This window comes from Cervus canadensis, chromosome 7, assembly GCF_019320065.1.
Source record: "Cervus canadensis isolate Bull #8, Minnesota chromosome 7, ASM1932006v1, whole genome shotgun sequence".
In the NCBI taxonomy this organism is placed as follows: Eukaryota; Metazoa; Chordata; class Mammalia; order Artiodactyla; family Cervidae; genus Cervus; species Cervus canadensis.
The window spans coordinates 11,966,937-11,993,757 of NC_057392.1; the positions used below are offsets into that span (position 1 = coordinate 11,966,937).

Here is a 26,821-nt window from a genome sequence, read left to right on the forward strand (position 1 = left end):
TCAAAATACTTTCTAGAAATGCTGAATTTCTCTGGTCAATTCCATCTCCCCTTCTCTGGAGTGCACTGCCTAACATTTTTCATTCTCCTTCGACCCCAAAGCCTCCTCTTTTATTCTCAGCAACCAAGCTTATCTCCCACCTACAGAGAAAATAGAAGACCGAATGTCCAACTGCATACATAATATCTCTGCTTGGGCACTCAGAATCTCCACCAGTGACACATGCACAGAACCCAGCCCACCATCCCTCTGCCCTTCTGGGAGCCCCTCTGCATCTCCAACATATTTGCAAATCAGCCCTTCATTCTCCTGCTTTGGTTTCTTTGTTTTCCATGTAGGCTGCCTGAGGAGCCCATAGAAAAGCTGCTCACTGAGCCAGACTTCCAGCACCCTCCCTGGGGAGCCTTGGCTTATGAGAACTCAGTTCCCCTGTGTTCCCTCAGGCGGCACCCACTCAGCCTCCTGAAGCCTGTCTCCCTGCTGAGTTGCAGCACCTCCTCGGAGACTCGGGGCTACCTGTTTGAGCCTTGAACCTCAGTGACCCTTTGAGGCCTCCTTCTTTGCCCTCCTTGTCTTCTCCCCCTTCAAGGGCATCAGATGAGCCTACAGACACCAGGAAGCCCTGTCTCCACCCAGCACCCCCAACACCCACCTCCTCACAAGCTTCCCTCCCCACATGTAAACCCGTTCCTGCAAACAAATGGCAGTGTACTGGGTCAGGAGATGCCACCAAACTGTGAACATTATGTCAGGCCCAAGAGGACTTCCTGGGACACGGGACACTGCACAGAGGTACCGGGATTACTGGAGCCGTGAGACCTGGTCTTTTCCTTTAGGAGCTCTGGTCCATCAGGAGAAATACAGTCCACGTGCACAAACAACTCGTGTATATCTAAGAACTCAGGCATTGTCCTTACAACTAGTACAGCTCAGATGACAACACATGCATGGGGGGTTTCTATGGGGCTCCCAGGGTCATGAATGGGTGCTTGTTCCCCTGAGCTTTTCTGGATACAGAAAGCATTTGTTCTGTCCAGAAAAAAAGACAGAAAGGAAGAAATACAAGCACATATTCAAATCTCCAGGGTTCAATACTACAGCTGATGTTGCCCTGCAGCTCTGCTCTCAGAGGAAACTGAGCCCCAGGCCTGGGATGCTGGCAAAAAGTGCCCCTTGCACTAGAATAAATCTGGGGTCCAGCATTGCCTTTATTTACCCAGAATGTGTAATGTGTCTTTTTTCCCCATCTTTCATATCCGCTCAGAGAAGATGTTAATTTTCTGAAATTAAACACTTAGCTTGATTACTGTTTTGTTAATTGCTGCATTCAAAAACCCCTGGTGCTTCTGCCTGTTTAACATGGATAGTGCTGTGAAAATGATAGGCGCGGAGCCAGCATGCAGGTGGACAGACAGCAGCCCTGGAATGCCACCCTGACATCCCCGCTGGTGCCTGCTGGAGCAGCTGGGGCCCTGACTGTGGGGGAAGGGGCAATCCAACCCCCGCCCGGCGTGGCTGAGTGTCTCCCACACAGGGCCGTGTTTTGGAAGAACACTGCACCCAGGAAGTCCAGGTCTCAGCAACATCTGGGAGAATGTGGGGTCTCAACTCTAATCACAGTGCCTGCCAAGAGATGCCAGAAGAAGGAAAGACCACCAAAGAACGCAAGCTATACCATTTGTTGATATCTGAGATGAATTTAAGAAGGACTGAGGCATCCATTCATACGTTCATTTGATAATTTATTAATTCATTCAATGAACATTTCTCAAATGCTATTATTTTAGGCAGCTAGCTAGACACGGGGAAACCATAGCCACACAGATGGATATAGGACCCAACTCTCCTGGAGATGACACTCTGTTCAAGGAACTGACATTTCCCAGAGGAGCAAGGAGCCAGCTCATTTGACTGGGCCACCCCCTTTGTCTGGGCTACAAAGCAGACAGAAACTATCTCCTGATCCAACTGGAGGCTCCCTCTGTAAAGAGGGTGATAACAATCTCATTCGGACTTTGAACAGGAGAGGATCTTACTATAGTTCACTGCCGGCAATCTCCTTTTCACCTAACAAACTCTGTACCTAGAGCGCTTGGCCCAAGAGCTAGTAAAATGAGCAAATAGGTCCCCAGGGTCCATGGGGCCCTCCAGTCATCCTCAGAGCAATGCAGCTATTCTCAAGCTGTTAGCAGCATCCCTAGGCATTGCTCAGGACTGGAACAGGGAGCATACCTATGCCCAACCACTGAGTGGCCCAGCACGTGAAATCTGTCCACAAGAAGTTCCAACTGCTCAGATAATGAATAATATAATATTCCACCCAGTACTGTCTCTGTGTGGGCTTCCCAGATGGCACTAGTGGTAAAGAGAATGCTGAAGATGCAAGACATGAGGATTTGATTCCTGGGTCAGGAAGAGCCCCTGAAGAAGGAAATGGCACCCCACTCCAGCATTCTTGCCTGGAGGATACCATGGACAGAGGAGCCTGGCTGGATACAGTCCCTGGGGCTGCACAGTCGGACATGACTGAGCAACTGAGTGCACACCTGTGTGGCCAACAGCCTCCCCAGACTGAAAGCTCTTGAGCAGCAGCATGTGATCACATCCTAACTCTCACAAAGTGTGAGCTGGCACTTCAGTAGGCTGTGGAACCCAGAGCCCAGCTGAGATCCCCCTCGGTGCCCTTCTGGGCCTCTGAGCCCAGTTTCAATGAATGCTGGGGACCAGAACATGAGCTCCCCAAGACACAGACTCCTGTCTGTGCTGTTTGTTCCTGTGTTCTTCGTGCTTGGAACCATGAATGACACACAGAAGACCTCAATAAATATTTGTCGAGTCAGTGAATGAGAGCCCCTAGAAGCAGAAGGCAAGCAATCGGCAAGTGGAAGGCAATCGCAAAGACTGTGGTGAGTACATTTCCAAAGTTAGCATGCTTAAACAAACAAACAAATCCCCCTCTGAATGTGGCTGCATCTCACTATGTTCCTTTGAGAGCACTGGGGCTCCTGGTAATACCCGACAATCAGTCCCTTACATTTTCCCTCTAGGATCTATAGGGGAGGAAGGGACCTGGTTCCCTGCTGACCTAGAAGGATCACTTGCCCACCTGTGGATCACCAGGACATATTACGATCACTGCCCATCAACCAAACATATGTCATATGCAGGGACTAAAGAAGCGTGGCAAATATTTATCAAGACTTTGTGCCTAGTGCTGTGTGGTCCTTCTCTCATGAAGCTGGGGTGGGGTGGGAAGTCTGAGTCTCTGCAGAGGTCACCGTCTAGTGCAGAACCTAAGGCTGCCAGTAGTGGAAGCCCATGACTTTGGTCAAGGGCAATGCTACATGCTGACCTGCTCAGCTCAAAACACAAGAAACTCTATTTGCTAATGGCAGGACCTCTCTGAGGCTGCTTGGATGTTCCTTCTCAATAGCAGGGCTTCAGAAACAATAAAAACAACCTTTTTATGATAAGAAAGCAATGAAATGAACTATGAAATTGAATTGAGGACAGTAAAATTTTCATTGACTTTAGGTTTTTAAAAAACTTTTCCTTATTAACTTCAATGAAAATTTTCCTTAAAGTCATTCCCATCTTTTTGAAGTTTCGACTCAATCTTCTCTCTGCTCTAGAGCAAATTTCACCTGCTAATTTCCAATGAGACCAGCCCTTAAAAACAGACTAGATTCAGCATATGGATCGTAACACTCTAAATTTTCACAGGCAGCAGTGTAATATTGTTTTAATATTTAATTTTGAGATTTACATAATATCTTTCCTCCAAAGAGCTCAATATATTGCAATATCATAAAATTCCTTTTCATATTCAAAGATTATTCTTTATGCATGCAAATACTATATTTAACCAAGGAATAATGCAAATTAGGTGATGTGTTCAGAGGAATTGGTGGGCTGGGTAATTCATGTATGGGAAAAGTAGCATCTCTGAGTGACTTTAATTGTTTGGGAACTTCAAAAATGCCTTAAAATGGACAAACTAGGGGCTTGTGGCGATTGACAGAGTGGTATAGAATTTTTTAAATAAAATTAAGTAACAGGTTGTGTCTGTGTTGCAGGCTCAGGGGATATGTTAGTATTTTACATGCAGTCAGCACAGCAGGCCATATATGAACTGTGTGTAATATAAATGTCAGATAGAAATGCTGCTGATGCGTAGTGCAAGGGAAAAGTGCTGCTTCTCCAAACACAATGAGGAGAGACAGTCAGGCTTCTCGGAGCCACAGAAGGAACCTGTTCTGGATATACACATCCCATTCCATCCTCACCCTCTCCATTAACCCCCTGGGACACAGATTTCCCTGCTCTCCTTTCTGGTACCTACTCCTTTCATGAAGAATGGCCACACTGACATCTGTCATTTATCTTATCTAGATGACATCAGTCCCAAACAAAGGGACTCGGGGCTTTGGAAAGAGAAAGACTGGGGGAAAAAGGCCCAGCAAATTGCTATCTGGCTCAGGATACATTCTCAGAAATGATGCTCATCTCCCAGTCCATCACACGGTTTGCAAAGTGATTTCCTATCCCCTGTGTCATTTGCTCGTCACACAGCACTAGGAAGCAGGTGTCATTACTCCCATCTTACTGGGGAGAAAGGAGGGATTGTGGCAATTCAATGGATTTGCGTGAGTGACGTGAGGAGCAGACAGAGGGACCAAGCCCAGGACTCCCCCGCCCACTGCACAGCCACCACCATGAGCCCAGGAATCAGGGAAGGTGACTTCCCCATGGTGGGATGAGATGGTACATCACAGCACACTCACCATTTAGGCCTGGGTAAATCAGATTAGCTCTTTAAGTCTATGGGTAAGTCACAGCCAAAAAGTCACATCCAGAATTGGATTTGTCTGCCTCTCAAGTGTTTTACGATTTTCTAGTTATTTGTCAACATTTTTAATCTGGATTTTCAGTTTCTAGGATCTGGCAGCACTGGGTATGGCCCTGCTTGCTGGAGCTGAGTACGGGCTGCTCCTTTCTCCCCGTCAGTTCTCTGTGGTCCCCACCCCTCCCTCCTGTCTGGCCCTGGGTTGCTCCTCTCTGTTACCTGCCTGGCCTCATGGGTCTTTGAGTGTAATCTCTCTGGCTTAGATGCTCCCAAATTTACTGACTTTATGTTACCACACTACAAGTTGATTTTATGGATGTGCTGGTCTGGTTTGTCTTATTTTTTCCAACATTTCCTCTAAGGTCCTTGTCCCCAACTCTGACACTCTGAGTCTAGTCGGCAGAAAAGAGAAGTAAAGTTTGTCATTCACTTTAATTCTGTCTGACAGCTGGATGATCCAGCCATCATTATGAACCTGGGGCCAGGTGCCAGAGAGTGACTGCAGGAGTTAGTGGTGATAACAACCTCTCTGCAGATCGCTGGGCCACTGCGAGAGAGAGAGTTCCACCTGATCTGGTCTATTTTAAACTCAAGGCAGCTGTATTCAGTGCAAGGCTGCATCCCTAAAGACCTCACTTAAATCTAAGCTTGCATAATTCATGACCAACCCTGACCAAAGATGATGGACATTTTTTTGACAGCTAAAGTGGCCCAGCTATGTGGCAATAGCTTAGAGGGAGCTTACAACTTACACGGCTCACCATAATGCGATTTTTGATTTGTCCGAGAATAAAATGGATACAAACCTGAGTATGAAACCCAGAAACATCATTTGCTGGCTGTGAGAGGCTGAGCAAATTTCAAAAGCACTCTGAACCCAGTTTCTGCATCTGACCCACCTCATTTTTATAAAGAACTTGATAGGGACTTGACACATTGGAGTTGCTCAAAAGTGGTAGTTCTCTGCCACTGTCTATGAGCTGGATGAAGATCCTAACCCTGATACTCTCCAAGTGATTCAAGATCCTTGAGTAGTCTGACTATATACCTGACTGGGGTCATAACAGGAGGAGATGGAGCTCTCTGGATCTCAGGATTCAATAGACCCTTTGGTGTCCCCAGTCATGCTTGTTTCTGAGGGAGGAACTATTAATATATCTAACGTGTACCCAATGGACCAAAACATAACTATAAAATCTCCTTAGATCACAACCTTAGGAGCAAAAGAAGTGTATTGGTGACTTTCTCAGATAGAATGACGTCAACCATAACCCTTTTTGTCGGGTACAAAAAAAAAAAAGTCAGCTAAGATGAGCTGTCTGCCTCCATTGGGTAGGGCTTATGAGGGTGACACAATGCAGCATCAATGTGGTGTACCTAGGAAGCCCAAGAAAGATCAGCATGACAAACCCTGACTCTGTTGGAGAGTAAGGATGGCTCACCCAGCCACCTGTGGTCCATAGCTCCTAAACAAAGGAGGAACCACCCCAGAGGAGTATACAGTAACCAAAAGTAGATAATGATGTTCAGATCAAGTTCAAAATACTTGTGGCCAACTTGTCCAAACTCTTCCCTCATGTGACCCAAACATCCATTGTCAGGATCCAACTCACCTTGGGAATGATTTGTACCCCTTAACAATTGCATGCCTATCTCACATCTCCATCCAGAGGCAGGGGGAAGCCTTTAATGGTTCTGCTGCTGCTGCTGCTGCTGCTGCTAAGGCGCTTCAGTCGTGTCCGACTCTGTGCGACCCCATAGACGGCAGCCCACCAGGTTCCCCCGTCCCTGGGATTCTCCAGGCAAGAACACTGGGGTGGGCTGCCATTTCCTTCTCCAATGCATGAAAGTGAAAAGTGAAAGTGAAGTTGCTCAGTCGTGTCTGACTCTTAGCAACCCCACGAACTGCAGCCCACCAGGCTCCTCCATCCATGGGATTTTCCAGGCAAGAGCACTGGAGTGGGGTGCCATTGCCTTCTCCGTTTAATGGTTCAGTGTCACAGAAAAAATTGTGAAAGGTAACCAGGTTGCACACTGAGGTCCCCTCCCCTCAGCAGGATGGCATTTTCTGGCTCTGGATAGCCCCTCTGTGCCTGTAAGCTCTGACATGGGGAGCCCAGAGGCACCATCCACCTTTCAGGGCAGGAAACTGAAGGCAGAGGCAGAACGGATAGCCTGCTGACCCTTCTAACCCTAGATTCCTCAAGCCATTTGAAGTCTCTGTTTCCTTATTGGAAAAATTGGGAACAATAACACACAAGCCATAGAGTAATTATGAAGATCAAATGAGTCCATGTATTCCAAAACTGTAACTCAAAAGAGACACAAACATGAATAATAACCATTACTCACCTACTCCTTAATCAGGACCCACTTAGTATTCTTCCGTCATTTCAGTTCGGGCTGTTCCATGAAGGGAACAGATGCTCAACGAACACTTAGCAGGTGACTTAATGATTGATCCCAGGACTACTCCTGGTCAAATTCTTTACCTGCCATCTATCTGAAAGTGAAAGTGTTAGTTGCTCAGTTGTGTCCGACTCTTTGCAACCCCACGGACTGTAGCCCACGAGGCTCCTCTGTTCACGGAATTCTCCAGGCAAGAATACTGGAGTGGGTGGCCCTTCTCCCAACCTTCTTCCCAACCCAGGGATTGAACCCATCTCTCCTGTAGATTCTTTACCATCTGAGCCATCACTCATGACCCAAATAATAGGAGAGATGTGGCCACAGGTACAGATAAGGGGTCACAACACACCCAGAGATGAGGATAGGGAGGCTGACCCGGATCTTGCCAGAGTGGAAGAGCTCTGAGGGTGCCCTGAAAAGCAGACAGATATGACTTCTTTGTGATACAGGGGTTCATCTACCTCATCCCTTCACAGATTTGAGTGAGTCACTAGGAATCTTTTGATGGTATTAATCTCTCTTTCATCTTTTATAAAATCTGGAGCTTCCATTCATGTTCTTAAAGTCCTCTTGCAGAGGTATAGGCTCAAGTGTTTATTTTGAAAGTTCTCATCCTTTTAGACAAATTATCTCTTGGTTGAAAATAATTTACATTCACATGTGGATTCACCAAAGCAGCACATTGTTCCTTGGTACATTGTTTCTTATCCAATGGATAAGAAATCACTGGTTAACCTGATCTTTATTTTATAATAACCATATGCCATGAAGAAGAAGTTGTAGCTTTACCTCATCAATCATAAACCTTTCTGACACCCTAATTCCAGAATTCTCAAAGAGAAGTCATTGCTTGGATGGTGACAGTGGGGCTAGGACTACAAAGTCAGGAAAAGTTAAGAATAAAGGGCCCATCAGAGGCGGAACAAAGGACATGAGAAATGCTTCTGGAAGGGCCAGTGGGTAAGGATAAAAATAAATATTTTGAACATTGGTGATGCAGGGTCCCTTGCAGGAGCCCTGGTCTCTCGGCCCCACACAGCCTGGGAAGGTGCAGATGGCAAGACAAGCAGATGGGCAGGTTCGGGAATAGCAGGGTAAGGGAAGGGAGGGGCAGAATCAACGCAAACCAGTGTAAGTGGCAGGTTTGTTCACACATGCTTAGAGAGAGAAAAGACAGCCAAGCCCAGCGTAACATGACAGCCTGGCAGGATTATTATTCCCAGAAGCTGGGACACTAAAATATTTCAGCCAGTTTTCTGCCTTAAACTCTCCAAGGGAAATACTGCTAACAAAGGCTGCCCATGTTACGTGCTCATCATGATGCAGAAATTACCATTTCCTTCTCTTTGGGTAAGACAGGCTGTCACAACCTTTGTCTCCATGGCACTGGGGCTGTGGTCACCAGCTGGAGGCTTCCACACTTCCACTCTTATTTTCTCACTACACACGTATGCATGTAAACACGTGACCACACGCATACATACAAACACGCACACACGAACACACACATGCTCTCAGCAACAACGCAGCCATCTGGACAGCCATGCTCTCTGATGACACCTTTTTTTCTTCTCCGTTCTGACAGCTTAAACCCAAGAATCATCTGCCATCAAAGATGCCTGGTATTAAAAGAGGCAGAACGAGTCTCAGGACTGGGGGAGGGAGCAATGAGGAGTAGGAAAGGATGGAGAAGGATAGAAGAGGTCAAGAATTGGGAGCTATGTGGAAGGAGAGAGAGCTCAGCTCCTGCTATTCCACTAACAAGCTGTCCTTTTAGAATTTGCTGATTGAGAAAAATCCATAATTCCAAGATCATGGTCCACTGCCTATGATTCTCATCATTATCTATAAGAGGTGATCTAAACATCCCCTTTGAACCTTCCCCCCAGGGGGGACATTGCTCATTTCTATTTCCTTTGGTATTTGCTGCATGAATACAGCATACGATGCTTGGGATACACCACCTTGCAGCTCTGTACTTTGTGTTTATGCCCCGGAAATTTTTCAGTTAATGAGTTTCATGGGAGGAACAATGGTGTCCAAGTGTCATTGTATCCCTCACAGTGTCTAATCCACAGCTTGGCACACAGTAGATGCTGAATAACTGTCTCAATAATGAGGGAATAAATAAATAAATGAGTGAGTACATGAATGGACTGATGAAATGGATTTTAAAAAGGGATTGTTGCAAGAGGCGTGAAATGTAATAAAAGGAAAAGGTCGGAAGAGCAAAAGACAAGGAAATAGAGACGAGAAGAAAATGTGTTCTGAGCTATGCAGTACAAGGATGTACTGGCCATCAGGATCGATCTATTATAAACTGTCTGAAGTCTCTATAACAGCGTAGCACTCATCTGAGCAAGCTGTAAAGGAGAGTGCACTCTTGAATTGCATGGGTTTAATTGAAAAATAATCTATGAAAGCAATACTGACAAGATTTCTAGGAAGTTGCTTTCATTGGGTTTTCTAAGAAAGCAACACTGGTGTTCTCAAGATTGTACATTGCTTCTGCCCATCCACCCACCTACCCATCCATCCATCTGTCCATCCATCCTTCCAAGGATGTTCCTTGAGCCCTAGCTGAAGGTGCAGAGCACTGGGTCCCACGCTGGCCTGAATATACATCTTTGCTTTTGTACCAGGCACAGGAAAATCCCTCAGAATCCAGTTCACTCTCAGAGGTGAAACCCTACCTCTCCATGGTCTCGAATGTCCATTGCCTGATACCTTCACTCCTGGGAGGAGGCCTGAGGACAGACTAACGGGTTGGGTGTGGCTGCAGCTTTGTTCCTGCACAGAGGTGGCAAAGTGTCAGCCCCACAGATGGAAAAAAGGAGCACAGACACCTCAGACTTACCAGCTTGGTTTGTGGTGATGTTGACAGAGACGTGCTGTGGGGGAAAGGGACTCTTGCTGGACACCCCATTGACAGCCTGGATGTCAAAGGTATACGGGGTATGGGCCCACAGGCTGCTGATGGAAACGCGGCACTCAGTCAGGCCCAGCTGCCTGGGCACGAACTCCACGTTGTCGTCACAGCGGGAGCAGCTCCGGCGGTCTGCCCGGCACTTCTTACAGATGATGTTGTAGGTCACGTCATCCCGTCCACCCGTCTCCCGAGGAGGGTGCCACTCCAGAATGATGGATGTCTCGTTGACGATGGAGATGACATTGCGGGGACCTGATGGGACACCTGTAGGGAGACAAAGAAAGGCCCAGTGAGGTTGGGTGGAAGCTTGGCCAGCTTCTCTCCATCCCTCTTTGGTGTGATCCCACCCTCCTCACATACACACATCCCCTCTCCTCTCTCAACTCTAAACAACCATGTCCCAATCCTTTCTGAGAAAAAATGACAGATGGAGATGACAACCTGTTGCCAGCTCCCCTTTTAGTCATCCCAGTGAGGCTTTCCTTCTTTGAATCATGTCTGCCAAGGGAGAGGAGGATGGAGGTCTTGGATACAAGCCCTTTTGTTCTCAGGACTAAGCTGCATCCTCCAGGCGGCTTTAGCATCAGTGACATGTATACTGGACTCTTATTGGATTCCATGTCTCTTCTTAACTTGTATAGAACTCAAGGTTTGGAGGACAGGAGTGACCTCTCCTGGGACTCAACATATTCAGGCATCTTGCATACAGTCTCACACAACCTGGGACCTACATGGTATGTGCATGGCAGTGGGACTGTTTCTCTGCAGGATGGGCTTCCAGAACACCTGGAGAAATGAATATTCACATTGTACAAGCATTGGTGCACAAAGCCATGTTGGGTAGGAGATTCACACAGCCACTATTTCTTACCCCATGATACAAGAAGAGCATAGGGGTCTGTCCCAAACACTCTGCTAGCTACCAGAGCTGGTCTTAAGCTGATATGGCACTCAAAATGTTGGTGGTCAGATCTATTCATGGAAAACAAGAGATCTGAACAGACCATCTCTCCTACAAACCAGTCAGGCTCACCGGGACTCAAGGAAGGCAGCCTCTTTTCTCCGGACAGTTCCATCCCTGGCTGCTGTTCACACCTCAGCCTCTGCTGAGAGGCCTTGTTGCAAAACTCTAGAAAGCTTGGTCCCTAGAAAGAGGGCAGAATGCTGCTAAATTCATGGCTGCAGTCCCGAGCATTTTGAGATCCAGTTGGAGAATCTCCTGCCCAAGAACAGAATGGATCATAGCCTCCCGTTCCCAGGATGGGCTCTGCTTATCCTCAGTATCCACCTGATGGAAACAGACTCTGCCTGGAAGCCCCCCTTCTGAATGGAAAGCCTGCGGGAGCCACTGCTCTGGATAGTAATGCATTCAGAATTCACGCACGTGACTGTCGCCAGCTGAACGGAGACATGTGTAAAGTGGTTCATGCTGGAGACAGGAATCAAATGCCAACACACAGAATGAGGGAATAACAACAAGGTCGGGGGGCACCAGGGAAGGATTCTGTGTTGAATCAGTCAACAGCAAGCAGAGAGAGCAGAAAGCAAATATTAAATCGGATTCTATTAAAACATGAAAGAAAATCAGTGCTGTACTATATAAAGCCTATTAGACCTGAGCTAAAGCATAGTTTTCATGCATGCTTGTAACAGGGCAGGATTCATGAAGCATTTTTACTGAGGTCTTGCAAACAGCATTCAAGAATTTCCCACCCATCTGACCAGGGATAAACATCCATCTCTTTTGAAATCAGTGCACAGCTAGTAATGGGCAGGCATTGGGGATTGCCCTAGGTGAACTTCTATTGGGCATGGCCAGCCTTGTCTCACACCACATTCATCATTAACATCCATATTGGCCAGTGCCTGACTTAGACATGTCTGTTTGCTCGGATGGAGGAGACTCAGACCACAAGCTCCCCATGGTGAATGCCATCACTGTCTGACCCATTGTCACAGCAGACAGCCTAGCCTCAGCCACAGGCCACTGTTTCTCATAGTCATAAGAATTACATTCACCAAGCACTTGTTCCACGCCAGGCATGGGGTAAATCCTTTAACCATATTATCTTGCTGCATCCTGTGGCATGCTCTGGTTATCACTCGGAAAGCAGCCTTGGGCAGAGGGGCAGAGATGGTACTGTTGGGGACAGTGACCATTTACCCCTCCCATCCATTGGAGACCCCCCCCCCCAATTCCAGTTACCTCCTCTTGTCCTTGAACTTCCACTTCATCCTCTCCCCTGACTCTACTCTCTCCACTTAAATTTGCATAAGTCATTGCCATTTAAAACCCAAACATGGTCACCTGGAATATCTTTTTCTATGTTAAATGTCCTCTCTTCACTCTCCAGCCAAGCTTCCCCAAAGTGGAGTCACACATCATACAGGCTATCCTTTCTCCCTGCTCAACCACCTGCAGTCTGGTTTCTCTCCCACTCCTCTATCATGCCTGCCTTTTTTTTTTTTTTTTTTTTGGTCAGGGGTAGATCCAACCAGTCCATCTTAGAGGAGATTAGTCCTGGGTCTTCACTGGAAGGAATGATGTTGAAGCTGAAATTCCAATACTTTGGCTACCTGATGCAAAAAACTGACTCACTGGAAAAGACCCTGATGCTGGGAAAGATTGAGGGCGACGACAGAAGATAAGATGGTTGGATGGCATCACTGACTCAATGGACATGGGTTTGGGTGGACTCCGGGAGTTGGTGATGGACAGGGAGGCCTGGCGTGCTGAGGTTCATGGGGTCGCAAAGAGTCGGACACGACTGAGCGACTGAACTGAACTGAAAGGGTAGTGTGGAGGGTTCCCTACTTGACAAATCCAGAGAATTTGGTCCTTACATTCCTAACATACTGTGTGGTCACTGGCCAGAACATAGGGACCCAACACACAGTTCGTCAATGGCATCTCCTTTCCTCAAATCTTTTCCTTCCTCTGTGTCTCTATCACCTCACAAAAATGGGTTCCACCAATTTTCCTGCCCTAAAGCAAAGCCTCTAATCATTTCTTCAACACCGCTTTCCATCTCTCCCATCCATTCTCATCCACCAGGGTGTGAGTTTCAAAATGTACATGGGATCATACCATTCTCTGCTCAAATACCAGTTATTTAAAAGTTTGCCCTCCTTTCCATGTCCTTCAAGTTCCCATATGGACTTGCCGCTCTTGATTTCACCTCTGGGTCATATTGTGACCAACAGGAAGCTCCCACCACATCCTGTGTGCACTGAACTCACTTCACATCCCTAAGCCTCTGCACTGCATTTCTCTCCTTCGTCTGGAATTCTTCCCCTTCTGTCTACTTAAGGAACTCTTGCTCACCCTTCCAGATCCAGCACATTTCACTAGGAGACTTCCCTGATGCTCACAGCCATGCATCTCCCCTCTGGGCTTCCATAAGCCCATTTCTGGCTGTGTAACTCAGAATCGTATGGAGGTGAGAGTTGGAACATGAAGAAGGCTGAGTGCCAAAGAATTGATGCTTTTGAACTATGGTGTTGGAGAAGACGCTTGAGAGTCCCTTGGACAGCAAGGGAATCAAACCAGTGAATCCTCAAGGAAATCAACCTTGACTACTCATTGGAAGAACTGATGCTGAAACTGAAGCTCCAATACTTCGGCCTGATGCAAACAGCCAGTTCACTGGAAAAGACCCTGATGCTGGGAAAGATTGAAGGCAAAAGGAGAAGAGGGAGGCAGAGGATGAGATGGTTGGATGGCATCACCAATTCAGTGGACGTGAACTTGGACAAATTCCAGGAGATGGTGAGATACAGGGAAGCCTGGCATGCTGCAGTCCGTGGAGTCAGACACGACTTAGCAACTGAACAAAAACAACTTAGAATCCACCATCACACTGCGATGGGCTCTTCCTCTGCATCCTCACTACACTATAGCCTCCTGGTGAGCAGGGGCTGGTAGCTGGCTTGTCTCCATGATTCCCATGTCCAGCACTCTGTCTGGAGAGGGGGGCATTCTACCAGTTTTCGACCTCTGGTCAGTGTGCAAGGCTGTAGGTCACACGTGTGCACATGTGTGGGGCTGGGGGAAGATGCAGGAGCAGTGAGGACCTGTTGTGCCCCTGATTGGTAGAGTGAAGTGAAAGTCACTCAGTCGTGTCTGACTCTTTGTGATCTCGTGGACTATACAGTCCTTGAATTCTCTAGGCCAGCATACTGGAGTGGGCAGCCTTTCCCTTCTCCAGGGGATCTTCCCGACCCAGGAATTGAACCAGGGTCTCCTGCATTGCAGGCAGATTCTTTACCAACTGAGCTATCAGGGAAGCCCAAGTGGTAGAGGGTTTGGTAAAACACAAGTGGCAGAAGAGAAGCTGAACCATCCCTGATCCATCTATGTCCCTGGGAGCTGAGGAGACCCACCCTGGTCGATATTTTTTTTATGTCTGTTCATTTGCTTCCCATTCAAGAAGAAAAGCAGTGGGTTTCCGTGAATGATGAATTTTTCATGTCTATTTAAAACAGCCTTCATATGAAGCAAGCACGTCTCATCGATGGTTGCGCTCCAGGGCACATGCATCTGTGGGCCATGAACGGGGGTCTCTGGGAGCCATGGTTGCTGAGTCCAGGGCTACATAAATCTGAATCCTTTCCTTCCAAGATCAGGAGCAGACTTTAATGGCCCTCCCTGGAGAGCAGACTCAGACAGCCAGGAGAACCTGAATACCTATCTTGTGATCTCAGAAGCCAGCATGGGGCCTGGGTTCACAACGTACCCTTGTGGAGGTGAGGTCTGGGCCACAAACAACTTCTAGAACCTCATTCACTATTTATTTGTTCACTCACTCACTCTTTAAATAAATACTCCTGCACTATTTTGGGCACTTGGGAGATAGGATAAAGCAAACCAGATGTGCTTCTGCTCCCATGGAGTTTACATGGCGGGGAAGGTGGGGAAGCGACAGAAAAGAATAGAGAAATAAAGAGATAAAGGAGATGAATCCAGACAACAATAAGTGCCAGGAAATAAAGCTGCCCCTAGGCTCAGATTGCCTCCCTGCAATGCTTAGCTCCTGACCCTTTTCCTATGAGGTCCCTTCCAGGACAGGCAAGCCAGGTCCAGTATCTGGGCAGCTAAAACTTTGATGGTTCCCAAGTCCTGCATGGTCCTGATGACAAGGATGCATTTTTCCAAGTAGCCAGCTTGGGCCCTCCTGTGTCTTGACAGAGTGTGACCACAACAGAGCTGGCCTCCAAACAAATCTTCCTAAAGGAAGTGTCAGGGCCACTTCCTACTCATCTAGGCTGTAGCCCCATGTTTGGGGTCCACTTCCTACTCATCTAGGCTGTAGCCCCATGTTTGGGGTCCTCCCCCTGCAGAGAGAATTTGTCTAGCACCAGGTCCCCAGCAACATCCTTAGCAAGGAGGTCAACTGAGACCAGTAAAAAAAAAAAAAAAGAAGAAGAAAGAAAACCACCTTTAAAAGGGGGAATGGAGAGGGAACCAGAGAGAGGAGAAAATTTGCTTTATCCGTCCTCAGAAGCCCTCAGGAAGTGTGCTGGCAGGGCTCAGAGCCAGGGTCTCCTTGTCTAAGCTCCCTGCTCTCTCGTCCGCGTCCTCGTTTTTCTTAATTACATACAGACAGGCTTTTTGAAGCCTCTCTGATCTGTTGCCACGGTTACTACTGATGAAAGCTTCCTGCTAAAAGGGCTAGGAAAACTCAGTCCTTTTAAAGGATGGGAAAACTGCTGAGCTGTGATTCTCTGGGTGGGAGGAACATGGTGGATTCTGGACTATGGGGATGGGTCTCCAGGGTCTTCCAGGATGTGCCTGAGAGGTTAGCTCAGCCCACATGAAGCATGGATGGCACTGGGAATTCAGAAAGTTAGGCAGAATTTATCCTTCTAGAGCCATGAGCTACCCCAAGTGTTGTCACACTGAGATGGAATCTCCTGCTTCTTAATGTGTTTTGGGCCAGATGAATTTTTTTTTTAAAAGAATTGAGAGACAGAGTGGGTGGGAAAGAGTCTGTGAGTTTATTTGTATAAAGCTGGAAATAAGAGCACTCTTGAATAATCAGAGGGGAAATAAGCTTAAGACAGGTAAGCCTCAAAAGCCAATTTTATCAGGAATCTTAAAAAAGTGAACATCCTAGTTTCAGAATTTAGACGTGAATTTCTGGCTGGTCCAAAGTACAGAGCAGGCAATGTCCAGCTAACTGTGCATTGCTGTTGCCAGGGTCTGTGTCCTTGTATCCCTCAGCATGGAGAGCAGGTGAAGATGAGAATCATAGGAAGGTGATATACTCCTGGGAGCCCCTTTGTGCAGGCTGGAATTGAACTCCTCTGCCTAAGGCCAGGTCCTCCCTTGTTTGTGAATGACCCCTTGAAGAATCTGATGAAAGTAACAAAGCTTTTCCTGAGAAAAATGAACATGTACTTGAACATATATGCGTGTTTTCAGAGACTCAGGGATCTCTGAAAACAACCAACAAACCTCTTAAATGTTTGCAGCAACAAAATTTTAAAAAATATTCTCTTGTTGGCAAAGCTTAGGAATGTGAACTTCTAAGCCTTAATTTTCTACCCCCATGCCCAGACCTGTGTGGAGAGCCCATAAAGATATAGAGGTTACAGGCTATAATGTTGGTAAACCCATATGTTTATTAATGAGACAAGATCCCTTACCTATGGAGTATTGGGAATTGTGGACACATTTAGCTAAGGATCAGAGCAAGTAATCCAGACACAAAGAGTTACAGACAGATGTTTGAGGAATGGTAGTAAGATCAATGAAGGACAAAATTTTTCGAGATGGTGTCTAGGCATCTTGCCCACAAGATTGGAGCTGTACTTGAGGTGAGGCACCTTGAAAGCTATTTGCTCTAATCTATGCCCTCTTGGCCACCTAACCCTTCTTGCAAGTACCCCCTAGGCAGAGGCCTAGTCTTGGGTATGGGGCTGTGTCTCCAGCATGGTTCCACACTTTCTGTCTTTTGGGCTTAAAATCTCTGTGTGCACTTATACATCTGCTTCCTGGACTCCCAAAAGGCAGTCTGACTTTGGCACAGTATCTGGTCTTGCTTGTTCTCCTTTCCCCCTGTGGACAGGGAAATCCCTCTTTTATACTTTTAGAGCAAACTGTGTCCTCTACTCAATATTCTCTTAGGAAAAAGGGTTGAAATAGGGTCTGTGAATGAGCCAGAAAGGAGATGGGATACTCAAGACTGTGGGATGCAGAGATAGTGTTCTCATGGCTAAGAAGAGTCAAGATTGTAGTTTGGAAAACTAACTGCATATTTTAATGTGAGTTGAGGGTTAAGAAGGGATAGAAAGGGAGATCAGAAAATAACATCATAGACAGGGGTGGCAGAAAAAAAAAGTGAGGGGCCAGGAAGACATGTGAGGAGCAGGACCAAATGGGTTATCAAAAATGATAGTACTATCAGGACATCTCTACTCATGGCCCACTGTGACATACCTACTTTAAGAAATTGTGTCTGGGTGATTAGAAGGCTTCCTAGAGAAGAATAAAGGTCTTTGAGATTTTATGGAGAAACAGAAGTCAAGGAGAAAAAGCAGACATGGAATTGGGGGCTGTGGAGATCTAAAGAGGCCTTATATCAAAGCAAAATATGCAGGACTCTAAGTTAGGCTGGTGGTTATGCCTTTGTCCTCAGTACAGAACATAGGGCTAAAGGCAGAATGGGCTGGAGTGTAACATAAGCCAAAAAAGGGAAAGTTTGCAACTGTCAGAAAGGTAGTGGAGTTACCAGGTAAACATGAGGTCAGCCTCATGTTCAGTTTTGGCTCCCTCTTTGGGTAACTTGTTATTTGGAAACACTGTCAAAACAAAAAGCCCTCTATATTCTCTCTGGCTGCCATGTGTAGCTTTGGCACCCTTCAGCCAAAGTTCAGCTCTCAGTCTTTCTCTTGCACTTCTCTTTTCCTCCTGAGGCACCAGTTCCTCTTCCACCATTCCTTCACTTAGGTGTAGCTTTCCTGGGGAAGACTAGACAAGAATGACCACTATGCTAGAGGAAAGTGTTGTGATGCAGTGGACCATGCTGGTTCAGCACCTTGGAGAGGGGCGTGAGTCAACTTGCTCTCACTCCTTTCACTGGGATTCCCTGGATAGCAGTAGGCAGTTTCTAAAGATCCTCTCTCAGGTACCAATAACACCACAATAACAGGAGTCTATGACAGCAGGGCTTGGAAGGTCTTGTCTTTGGAGGTGGGATGGGTATATTACTATTTGAGGCCATATCAGGGGACCAAGAGTAAGCTATCAGGAATCTGATGAAAAGCAGTGGCATCAGTGGACAGACTGCTGAGGCACACTCCATTCAATAAAGAAGCTAAGAGGGGCTTAGGATCTTTGGAAAAAGCAGACCAAGTGTTGGCTATAATTCATGAGTGACAAAGACTAGACAATTGGAACACTGTTTTGCTCAAGGTGAAGATGGTAATATCTCAAATCCTAAAGTGGCTTTTCCTCAAAGGAAGTTAGTTGTGCTGGGGGCTTGAGGCACAGAACTGGAAACCTGAGTCAGATCTGTCTCTTTGCAAGCTTAGGTACACTGGTTACTCCCCTAAGAATGTAGGCTGTCTCTCCTGAGGCAAAGAGGAGAGGACATTGAAACCTGGAGCAATCATGTTGCTTTACTTTTCCTAATTGCCCCAGGGGCAATTTTATATCACTTTGAATGAGTTTAAACTAGACCCCAGGGACATGCCTTCCTGTGAACAGACACCTATGCCATCTGCAAGGACATCAGAAGGACAAGGCTTTGATTTGGTTACATGTGTTTGTTTCATACCACTGAGTAAGTAATCACTTTTGGTAGTTCGTCTAGAAGATTTCTACAAGGATCATCTGAAAGATCAGAGAGATGGCTGTGGTTTCCATTTTAATAGAGTTCTGCATGGAGTTGTGAATTTCATATCAACAACAAACCCTACATGCAAAGTACTATCATAGGCATTTTGGTACATAAGTTAATGAAGCCTCATTTTCCCAACATCCCATGAGGTAGGAACTATCATCCCCATTTTATGTATAAGGGAACTGTAGCTCAGAGACATTAAATAACTTGCCTAAATTATGTGGCGGGTGAGTGCTGGAAGCAAGACTTGAGTATAAGTCTGGATGTTCCCAAAGCTCATCCTTAACAACTCTTCCCCCCAGGGTGGAGGCACCTAAAAGTGCAAGGTGCAGGTGTGATGCAAATACAGCCAGGTGCTGGGGGTAGGGGTAGGAGGAGGCTTCATGCCTCCTCTCATGAAGGCAGGAAGCTCTTGTTTCTGAACCATTTTAGTAGCTTCCCTGTAGAAACAGAGCAACCGTGGTTCCAGGGCTGCGCTGAGCATGTCTGCATGTGTTGCTCATTAGGGTCTTGGAAACACTGGGCCTGTGCTCAGGCAATTCCCCTAATCATAACAGTTAGTAATAAGAAGAAACGACTAGTCAAAACAAGGAGGGACCCTGCTGAGAGGGATTTCAGGAGCATTAAAGAACCTAGTGTTACACATTTCTCCAAACACCAATGTTTGCAGAAAGTATTTCTTATTTCACCAGCTTCGATGGAGCTAATTGTGTGGGAGAGAGGGGGTGGATTCACTTTCTGGGAAAAGAGCCCCCTCTCCCTGGCCCAAATTGAAGCCTGAGCATCTAGGTTTCCCCAGGGCTGCAGGAGCCCTTGGAGGATGGCTGAGGCCCCTGCCTTCGTGAGGCAGTGCATCCCAGCAGGAATGGCTTACGACCATCTGTGTCACTGCCTGTGGGGATAGGAGGCTGAATCTTCTATTTGTGGCCCCAAGTGAGGCCAGAGAGAGGGAAACTTAGATAGGATGCCCCCCGCAGATTCCCTGGGGACACTTCAATCAAGGAGAGATAGTGGTTATGTCATCTTATAGACCTGGTCTTCAAGACCTCCTTCCTGGCCCTGAAATAAGGCCTCAGGGCTTTCTGAAATGGTGAAAGGTGCACTGGAAAATTGGGCTGAGAGCCAGCTTTGTGACTTTGGGTAGGTCACTTGCATACTCTGAGCCTAATCTTTCACTCTTGGCTGATCCATCCATGTTCCTGAGACTCTACATTGCACTAAGACCCATACACAAGATTATGGTATGAAAAGTTCCCTGGTGTCTACCTGGAGGAGCTCCAAGTGTGCAGGGAAGGCAGGCACCTGCATGGCAGTCACACAAACCACTGACTGACAAGGCTGGTGGACACACGCCCCCTGGGCCTGGAGACGGACGCACGTTGTGCTGCAAGGGGACAAGCAGGGTCCCTGCTCTCTCCTCACTGATGAGGGGCTCGAATAGCTGCATATATGTTGAAGCTGTCAGTGTATCTTGGTGTGTTCCACATGCACTAAAGACTATCTGGTAGTTACCCAGAAATCCCTGTCCATCCATCCACCTTCCAGCAGAGAAACAGTGACCACATACACACCTGTGCAGTGAATAGAAGACACTGTCTGGGACATTTGACATGAAGGCCCTCTGAAGACATCTTCCTGCTTATGACTTCTGAGGCCCCAGACAGACTTCCTCTATGGAATTTACCACGTTTAAAACTAAATATGCAAAAAACTAAGATTATGGCATCTGGTCCCATCACTTCATGGCAAATTGGTGGGGGAAGAACAGAAACAGTGACTGATTTTATTTTCTTGGGCTCCAAAATCACTGCATGGTGACTGCAGCCATGAAATTAATTTCCTTGGAAGGAAAGTTATGACAAATTTAGATAACATATAAAAAGCAGAGATATCACTCTGCCAACAATGGCCCATATAGTTAAGGCTATGGTTATTCCAGTAGTGAAAGTTATTCCAGATGTGAGTGTTGAACCATTAAGAAGGCTGAGCACTGAAGAACTGATGCTTTTGAATTGTGTTGGAGAAGACTCTTGAGAGTCCTTTGGATAGCAAGGAGATCAAATCAGTCAATCCTAAAGGAAATCAACCCTGAATATTCACTGGAAGGACTGATGCTGAAGCTTAAGCTCCAATACTTTGGCCACCTGATGCATAGAGCTGGCTTACTGGAAAAGACCCTGATGCTGGGAAAGAGGAGGGCAAGAGGAGGGGCAAGAGGAGAAGGGGACATGACAGACAATGAGATGATTGGATGTCATCACTGACTCAATGGACATGAGTTTGAGCAAACTCCAGGAGATAGTGAAGGACAGGGAAGCCTGGCATGCTGCAGTTCCTGGGATGGCATGATTTAGCGACTGAACCACAAAGCTTGTCTACAGGGCTCCTACCCAGGTTAGGGAAGGCTGGACACTCCTAGACCCTGCTCATGGCATCTCTGACTCAAGTATCCCCAAATGGTCCCCACAGATCTTCCTCCTGAAAGATCCATACAGTAGGCCAGATCCTGCCAGGCATGCTCCAAGGTGTTTGCTGTCACCAGAGGCAACAGTCTAAGCCAGAGTCTTCTTGAAGTCAAAAGACTTTGGGACATACATCAGTCTTTGGCACAACAGAAAGATAGACCCTACTTTGGCAGAGCCTCCCACAGAGCAACATGTTTTAGAACATCATTTCTAATTGATACCAACTCAGACCCTGAACCACCCCAAACCACTTATTTGATTTAGCATGTCCTGACTCAGCCCAGAGCTTGGTAATTGCCCCCATGCTGGTGCAAGTGTGGAGGCTGAGATCAGGAAAGAAATCCAGAATAAGAAAATGGATGCTATGGGTCTTGAGATACAGTTGGTAGCCACTGGGCCAAGGTCTGTCAAGGATGAGGGTCACGCACATAATGGAAACCTTATAGGTAAAGCACCTCAGCTCCCTCAAACTCCTTGTAGGTCACAGCCTTCTGTGAACTCTCAAATACTAGGTACTAAATGGAGAAGGGCATGGATTTTCCAAGGTAGTTTTTAAAATACTATATCCATCTGGGCCAGACTGGACAAGCCCCTGCTGCATGTGGGGAGCTGGAGAGGGAGGCAGTAGCTGGGATGAGGTCTCAAGGCTACTGCATGATTAGCAGTCATCTCTCCTCACCATCCCCAGAGAGAGGGTGGTGCCCATGAAGGAGTCTTGCATCTCCACAGTTCTTCACAAATGACCAAAAGCCCCTTCACTGTGTGACAGAATTTTTCCAGTTGTCATAATTCTTTATCATTTTTAGAGACTGTGCAACAGAAAGGCACCAGAACAATAGCTGGGAAGAGACTATGGGTTACATAGTAATGGGTTATTCATTTAGTTTTCTCTAGGAAAACACAGAAGATAAAGAAGAGTTTTCAAAACAAACTTCAGATTTGCTATCATCCCCCTGGGGCTTCCTAGATGGCACAGTGGTAAAGAATCCTAGCTTGCTCTCTCCCCTTTTGATTTCCCCTCTTCTCCTGGTCACCTCTATCTCCTTCCTCCCTCTTCTCTTCTCCATGTAACTCTGTGTACCTCTCCAGGTGTCCCTCACTGTGGAGAAACTTTTCATCATTAACCTAGATGTTTTTATCATCAGTGCTGTATAGATGGAGAAGTCTTGAGGCTGTGAGAATAAAACTGAAAACCAGAGGCAAAAGGCTTAAATCCAAATCCTGAGAACACCAGAGAACTCCTGAATCCAGGGAACATTAATCTATAGGAGTTCATCAAATGTCTCCATACCTACACTGAAACCAAGCACCACCCAAGGGCCAACCAGCTCCAGAGCAAGACATACCACGCAAATTCTCCAGCAACACAAGAACATAAATCTGAGCCTCATAATCAGCCTGACCAAAGTCACACCAAACCCACTGAGATCTCAAAACTCATTACTGGACACTTCATTGCACTCCAGAGAGAAGAAATCCAACTCCACCCACCAGAACACTGACACAAGCTTCCCTAACCAGGAAACCTTGACAAGCCACTCGTCCAACCCCACCCACATTGAGGAACCTCCACAATAAAGAGGAACCACAAACTGCCAGAATACGGAAAGGCCACCCCAAACACAGCAACATAAACAAGATGAAAAGGCAGAGAAATACCCAGCAGGTAAAGGAACAGGATAAACGCCCACCAAACCAAACAAGAGAGGAGGAGATAGGGAATCTACCTGAAAAAGAATTCCTAATAATGATAGCGAAAATGATCCAAAATCTTGAAAACAAAATGGAGTTAAAGATAAACAGCCCGGAGACAAGGATCGAGAAGATCCAAGAAAGGTTTAACAAGGACTTAGAAGAAATAAAAAAGAGTCAATATACAATGAATAATGCAATAAACGAGATCAAAAACACTCTGGAGGGAACCAACAGTAGAATAACTGAGGTAGAAGATAGAATGGTAGAAATAAATGAAACAGAGAGAAAAAAAAGTTAAAAGAAATGAGGACAACCTCAGAGACCTCTGGGGCAATGTTAAATGCCCCAACATTCGAATCATAGGAGTCCCAGAAGAAGAAGACAAAAAGAAAGGCCATGAGAAAATACTCGAGGAGATAATAGTTGAAAACTTCCCTAAAATGGGAAAGGAAATAGCCACCAAAGTCCAAGAAACCCAGAGAGTCCCAAACATGATAAACCCAAGGCAAAACACCCCAAGACACATATTAATCAAATTAACAAAGATCAAACACAAAGAACAAATATTTAAAAGCAGCAAGGGAAAAACAACAAATAACACACAAGGGGATTCCCATAAGGATAACAGCTGCTCTTTCAATAGAAACTCTTCAGGCCAGAAGGGAATGGCAGGACATACTTAAAGTGATGAAAGAAAATAACCTACAGCCCAGATTACTGTACCCAGCAAGGATCTCATTCAAATATGAAGGAGAAATCAAAAGCTTTACAGACAAGCAAAAGCTGAGAGAACTCAGCATCACCAAACCAACTCTCCAACAAATGCTAAAGGATCTTCTCTAGACAGGAAACACAGAAAGAGTGTAGAAACTTGAACCCAAAACAATAAAGTAAATGGCAACAGGATCATACTTATCAATAATCATCTTAAATGTAAATGGGTTGAATGCCCCAACCAAAAAGAAAAGACTGGCTGAATGGATACAAAAACAAGACCCCTATATATGTTGTCTACAAGAGACCCATGTCGAAACAAGGGACACATACAGACTGAAAGTGAAGGGCTGGAAAACGATATTCCATGCAAATAGAGACCAAAGGAAAGCAGGAGTAGCACTACTCATATCAGATAAAATAAACTTTAAAACAAAGGCTGTGAAAAGAGACAAAGATGGACACTACATAATGATCAAAGGATCAATCCAAGAAGAAGATACAACAATCATAAATATATATGCACCCAACATAGGAGCACCACAACATATAAGACAAATGCTAACAAGTATGAAAGGGGAAATTAACAATAACACAATAATAGTGGGAGACTTTAATACCTCACTGACACCTATGGATAGATCAACTAAACAGAAAATTAACAAGGAAACACAAACTTTAAATGATACAATAGACCAGTTAGACCTAATTGATATCTATAGGACATTTCACCCCAGAACAATGAATTTCACCCCAGAACAATGAATTTCACCTTTTTCTCAAGTGCACATGGAACCTTCTCCAAGATAGATCACATCCTGGGCCATAAATCTAGCCTTGGTAAATTCAAAAAAATTGAAATCATTCCAAGTATCTTTTCTGACCACAATGGAATAAGATTAGATGTCAATTACAGGATAAAAACTATTAAAAATTCCAACATATGGAGGCTGAACAACACACACTGAAAAACCAACAAGTCACAGAAGAAATCAAAAAAGAAATCAAAGTATGCATAGAAACAAATGAAAATGAAAACACAACAACCCAAAACCTACAGGACACTGTAAAAGCATTGCTAAGGGGAAGGTTCATAGCAATACAGGCTTACCTCAAGAAACAAGAGAAAAGTCAAATAAATAACCTAACTCTACATCTAAAGCAACTTGAAAAGGAAGAAAATATGAACCCCAGGGTTAGTGGAAGGGAAGAAATCTTAAAAATTAGGGCAGAAATAAATGCAAAAGAAACAAAAGAGACCATAGCAAAAATCAACAAAGCTAAAAGCTGGTTATTTGAGAAGATAAATAAAATTGACAAACCATTAGCCAGACTCATCAAGAAACAAAGGGAGAAAAATCAAATCAACAAAATTAGAAATGAAAATGGAGAGATCACAACAGACAACATAGACATACAAAGGATCATATGAGACTATTATCAGCAACTACATGCAAATAAAATGTACAACTTGGAAGAAATGGACAAATTCTTAGAAAAGTATAACTTTCCAAAATTGAACCAGAAAGAAATAGAAAATCTTAACAGACCCATCACAAGCACGGAAATTGAAACTGTAATGAGAAATCTTCCAGCAAACAAAAGCCCAGGACCAGACGGCTTCACAGCTGAATTCTACCAAAAATTTAGAGAAGAACCAACACCTATCCTACTCAAAATCCTCTAGAAAATTGCAGAGGAAGGTAAACTTCCAAACTCATTCTATGAAGCCACCATCACCCTAATACCAAAACCTGACAAATATGCCACAAAAAAATAAAACTACAGGCCAATATTACTGATGAACATAGATGCAAAAATCGTTAACAAAATTCTAGAAAACAGAAACCAACAACATATTAAAAAGATCATATATCATGACCAAGTGGGCTTTATCCCAGGGATGCAAGGATTCTTCAATGTCTGCAAATCAATCAATGTAATACACCACATTAATAAATTGAAAAATAAAAACCATATGATTATCTCAATAGATGCAGAGAAAGCCTTTGACAACATTCAACATTCATTTATGATGAAAACCCTTCAAAAGCAGGAATAGAAGGAACATACCTCAACATAATAAAAGCTATTTATGACAAACCCTCAGCAAACATTATCCTCAATGGTGAAAAACTGAAAGCATTTCCCCTAAAGTCAGGAAAAAGACAATGGTGCCCACTCTCACCACTACTATTTAACATAGTTTTGGAAGTTTTGGCCACAGCAGTCAGAGCAGAAAAAGAAATAAAAGGAATCCAGATAGGAAAAGAAGAAGTAAAACTCTCACTGTTTGCAGATGACATGATCCTCTACACAGAAAACCCTAAAGACTCCACCAGAAAATTACTAGAGCTAATCAATGAATATAGTAAAGTTGCAGGATATAAAATTAACACATAGAAATCCCTTGCATTCCTATACACTAACAATGAGAAAACAGAAAGAGAAATTAAGGAAACAATTCCATTCATCACTGCAACGAAAATAATAAAATGCTTAGGAATATATCTACCTAAAGAAACAAAAGACCTATATATAGAAAACTATAAAACACTGGTGAAAGAAATCAAAGAGGACACAAATAGATGCAGAAATATACTGTGTTCATGGATCAGAAGAATCAATACAGTGAAAATAAGTATACTATCCAAAACAATCTATGGATTCAATGCAATCCCCATCAAGCTACCAATGGTATTTTACAGAGAACTAAAACAAATAATTTCACAATTTGTACGGAAATACAAAAAACCTTGAATAGCCAAAGCAACCCTGAGAAAGAAGAATGGAACTGGAGGAATCAACTGGAGCCTGACTTCAGTCTCTACTACAAAGCCACAGTCATCAAGACTGTATGGTACTGGCACAAAGACAGAAATATAGATCAATGGAACAAAACAGAAAGCCATGAGAT

General features: G+C 45.1%; 1 protein-coding gene across 2 annotated transcripts in view; it reads right to left on the reverse strand.

The window, feature by feature from the left end:
- EPHB1 (EPH receptor B1) overlaps window positions 1–26,821 on the reverse strand; it is a 452,225-nt gene that overhangs the window by 115,262 nt on the left and 310,142 nt on the right. For both annotated transcript variants that reach the window (XM_043474344.1, XM_043474345.1), the window contains exon 5: window positions 10,113–10,448. In XM_043474344.1, the coding sequence (XP_043330279.1) occupies window positions 10,113–10,448 (336 nt within the window). The remainder of the gene's footprint in view (window positions 1–10,112; window positions 10,449–26,821) is intronic.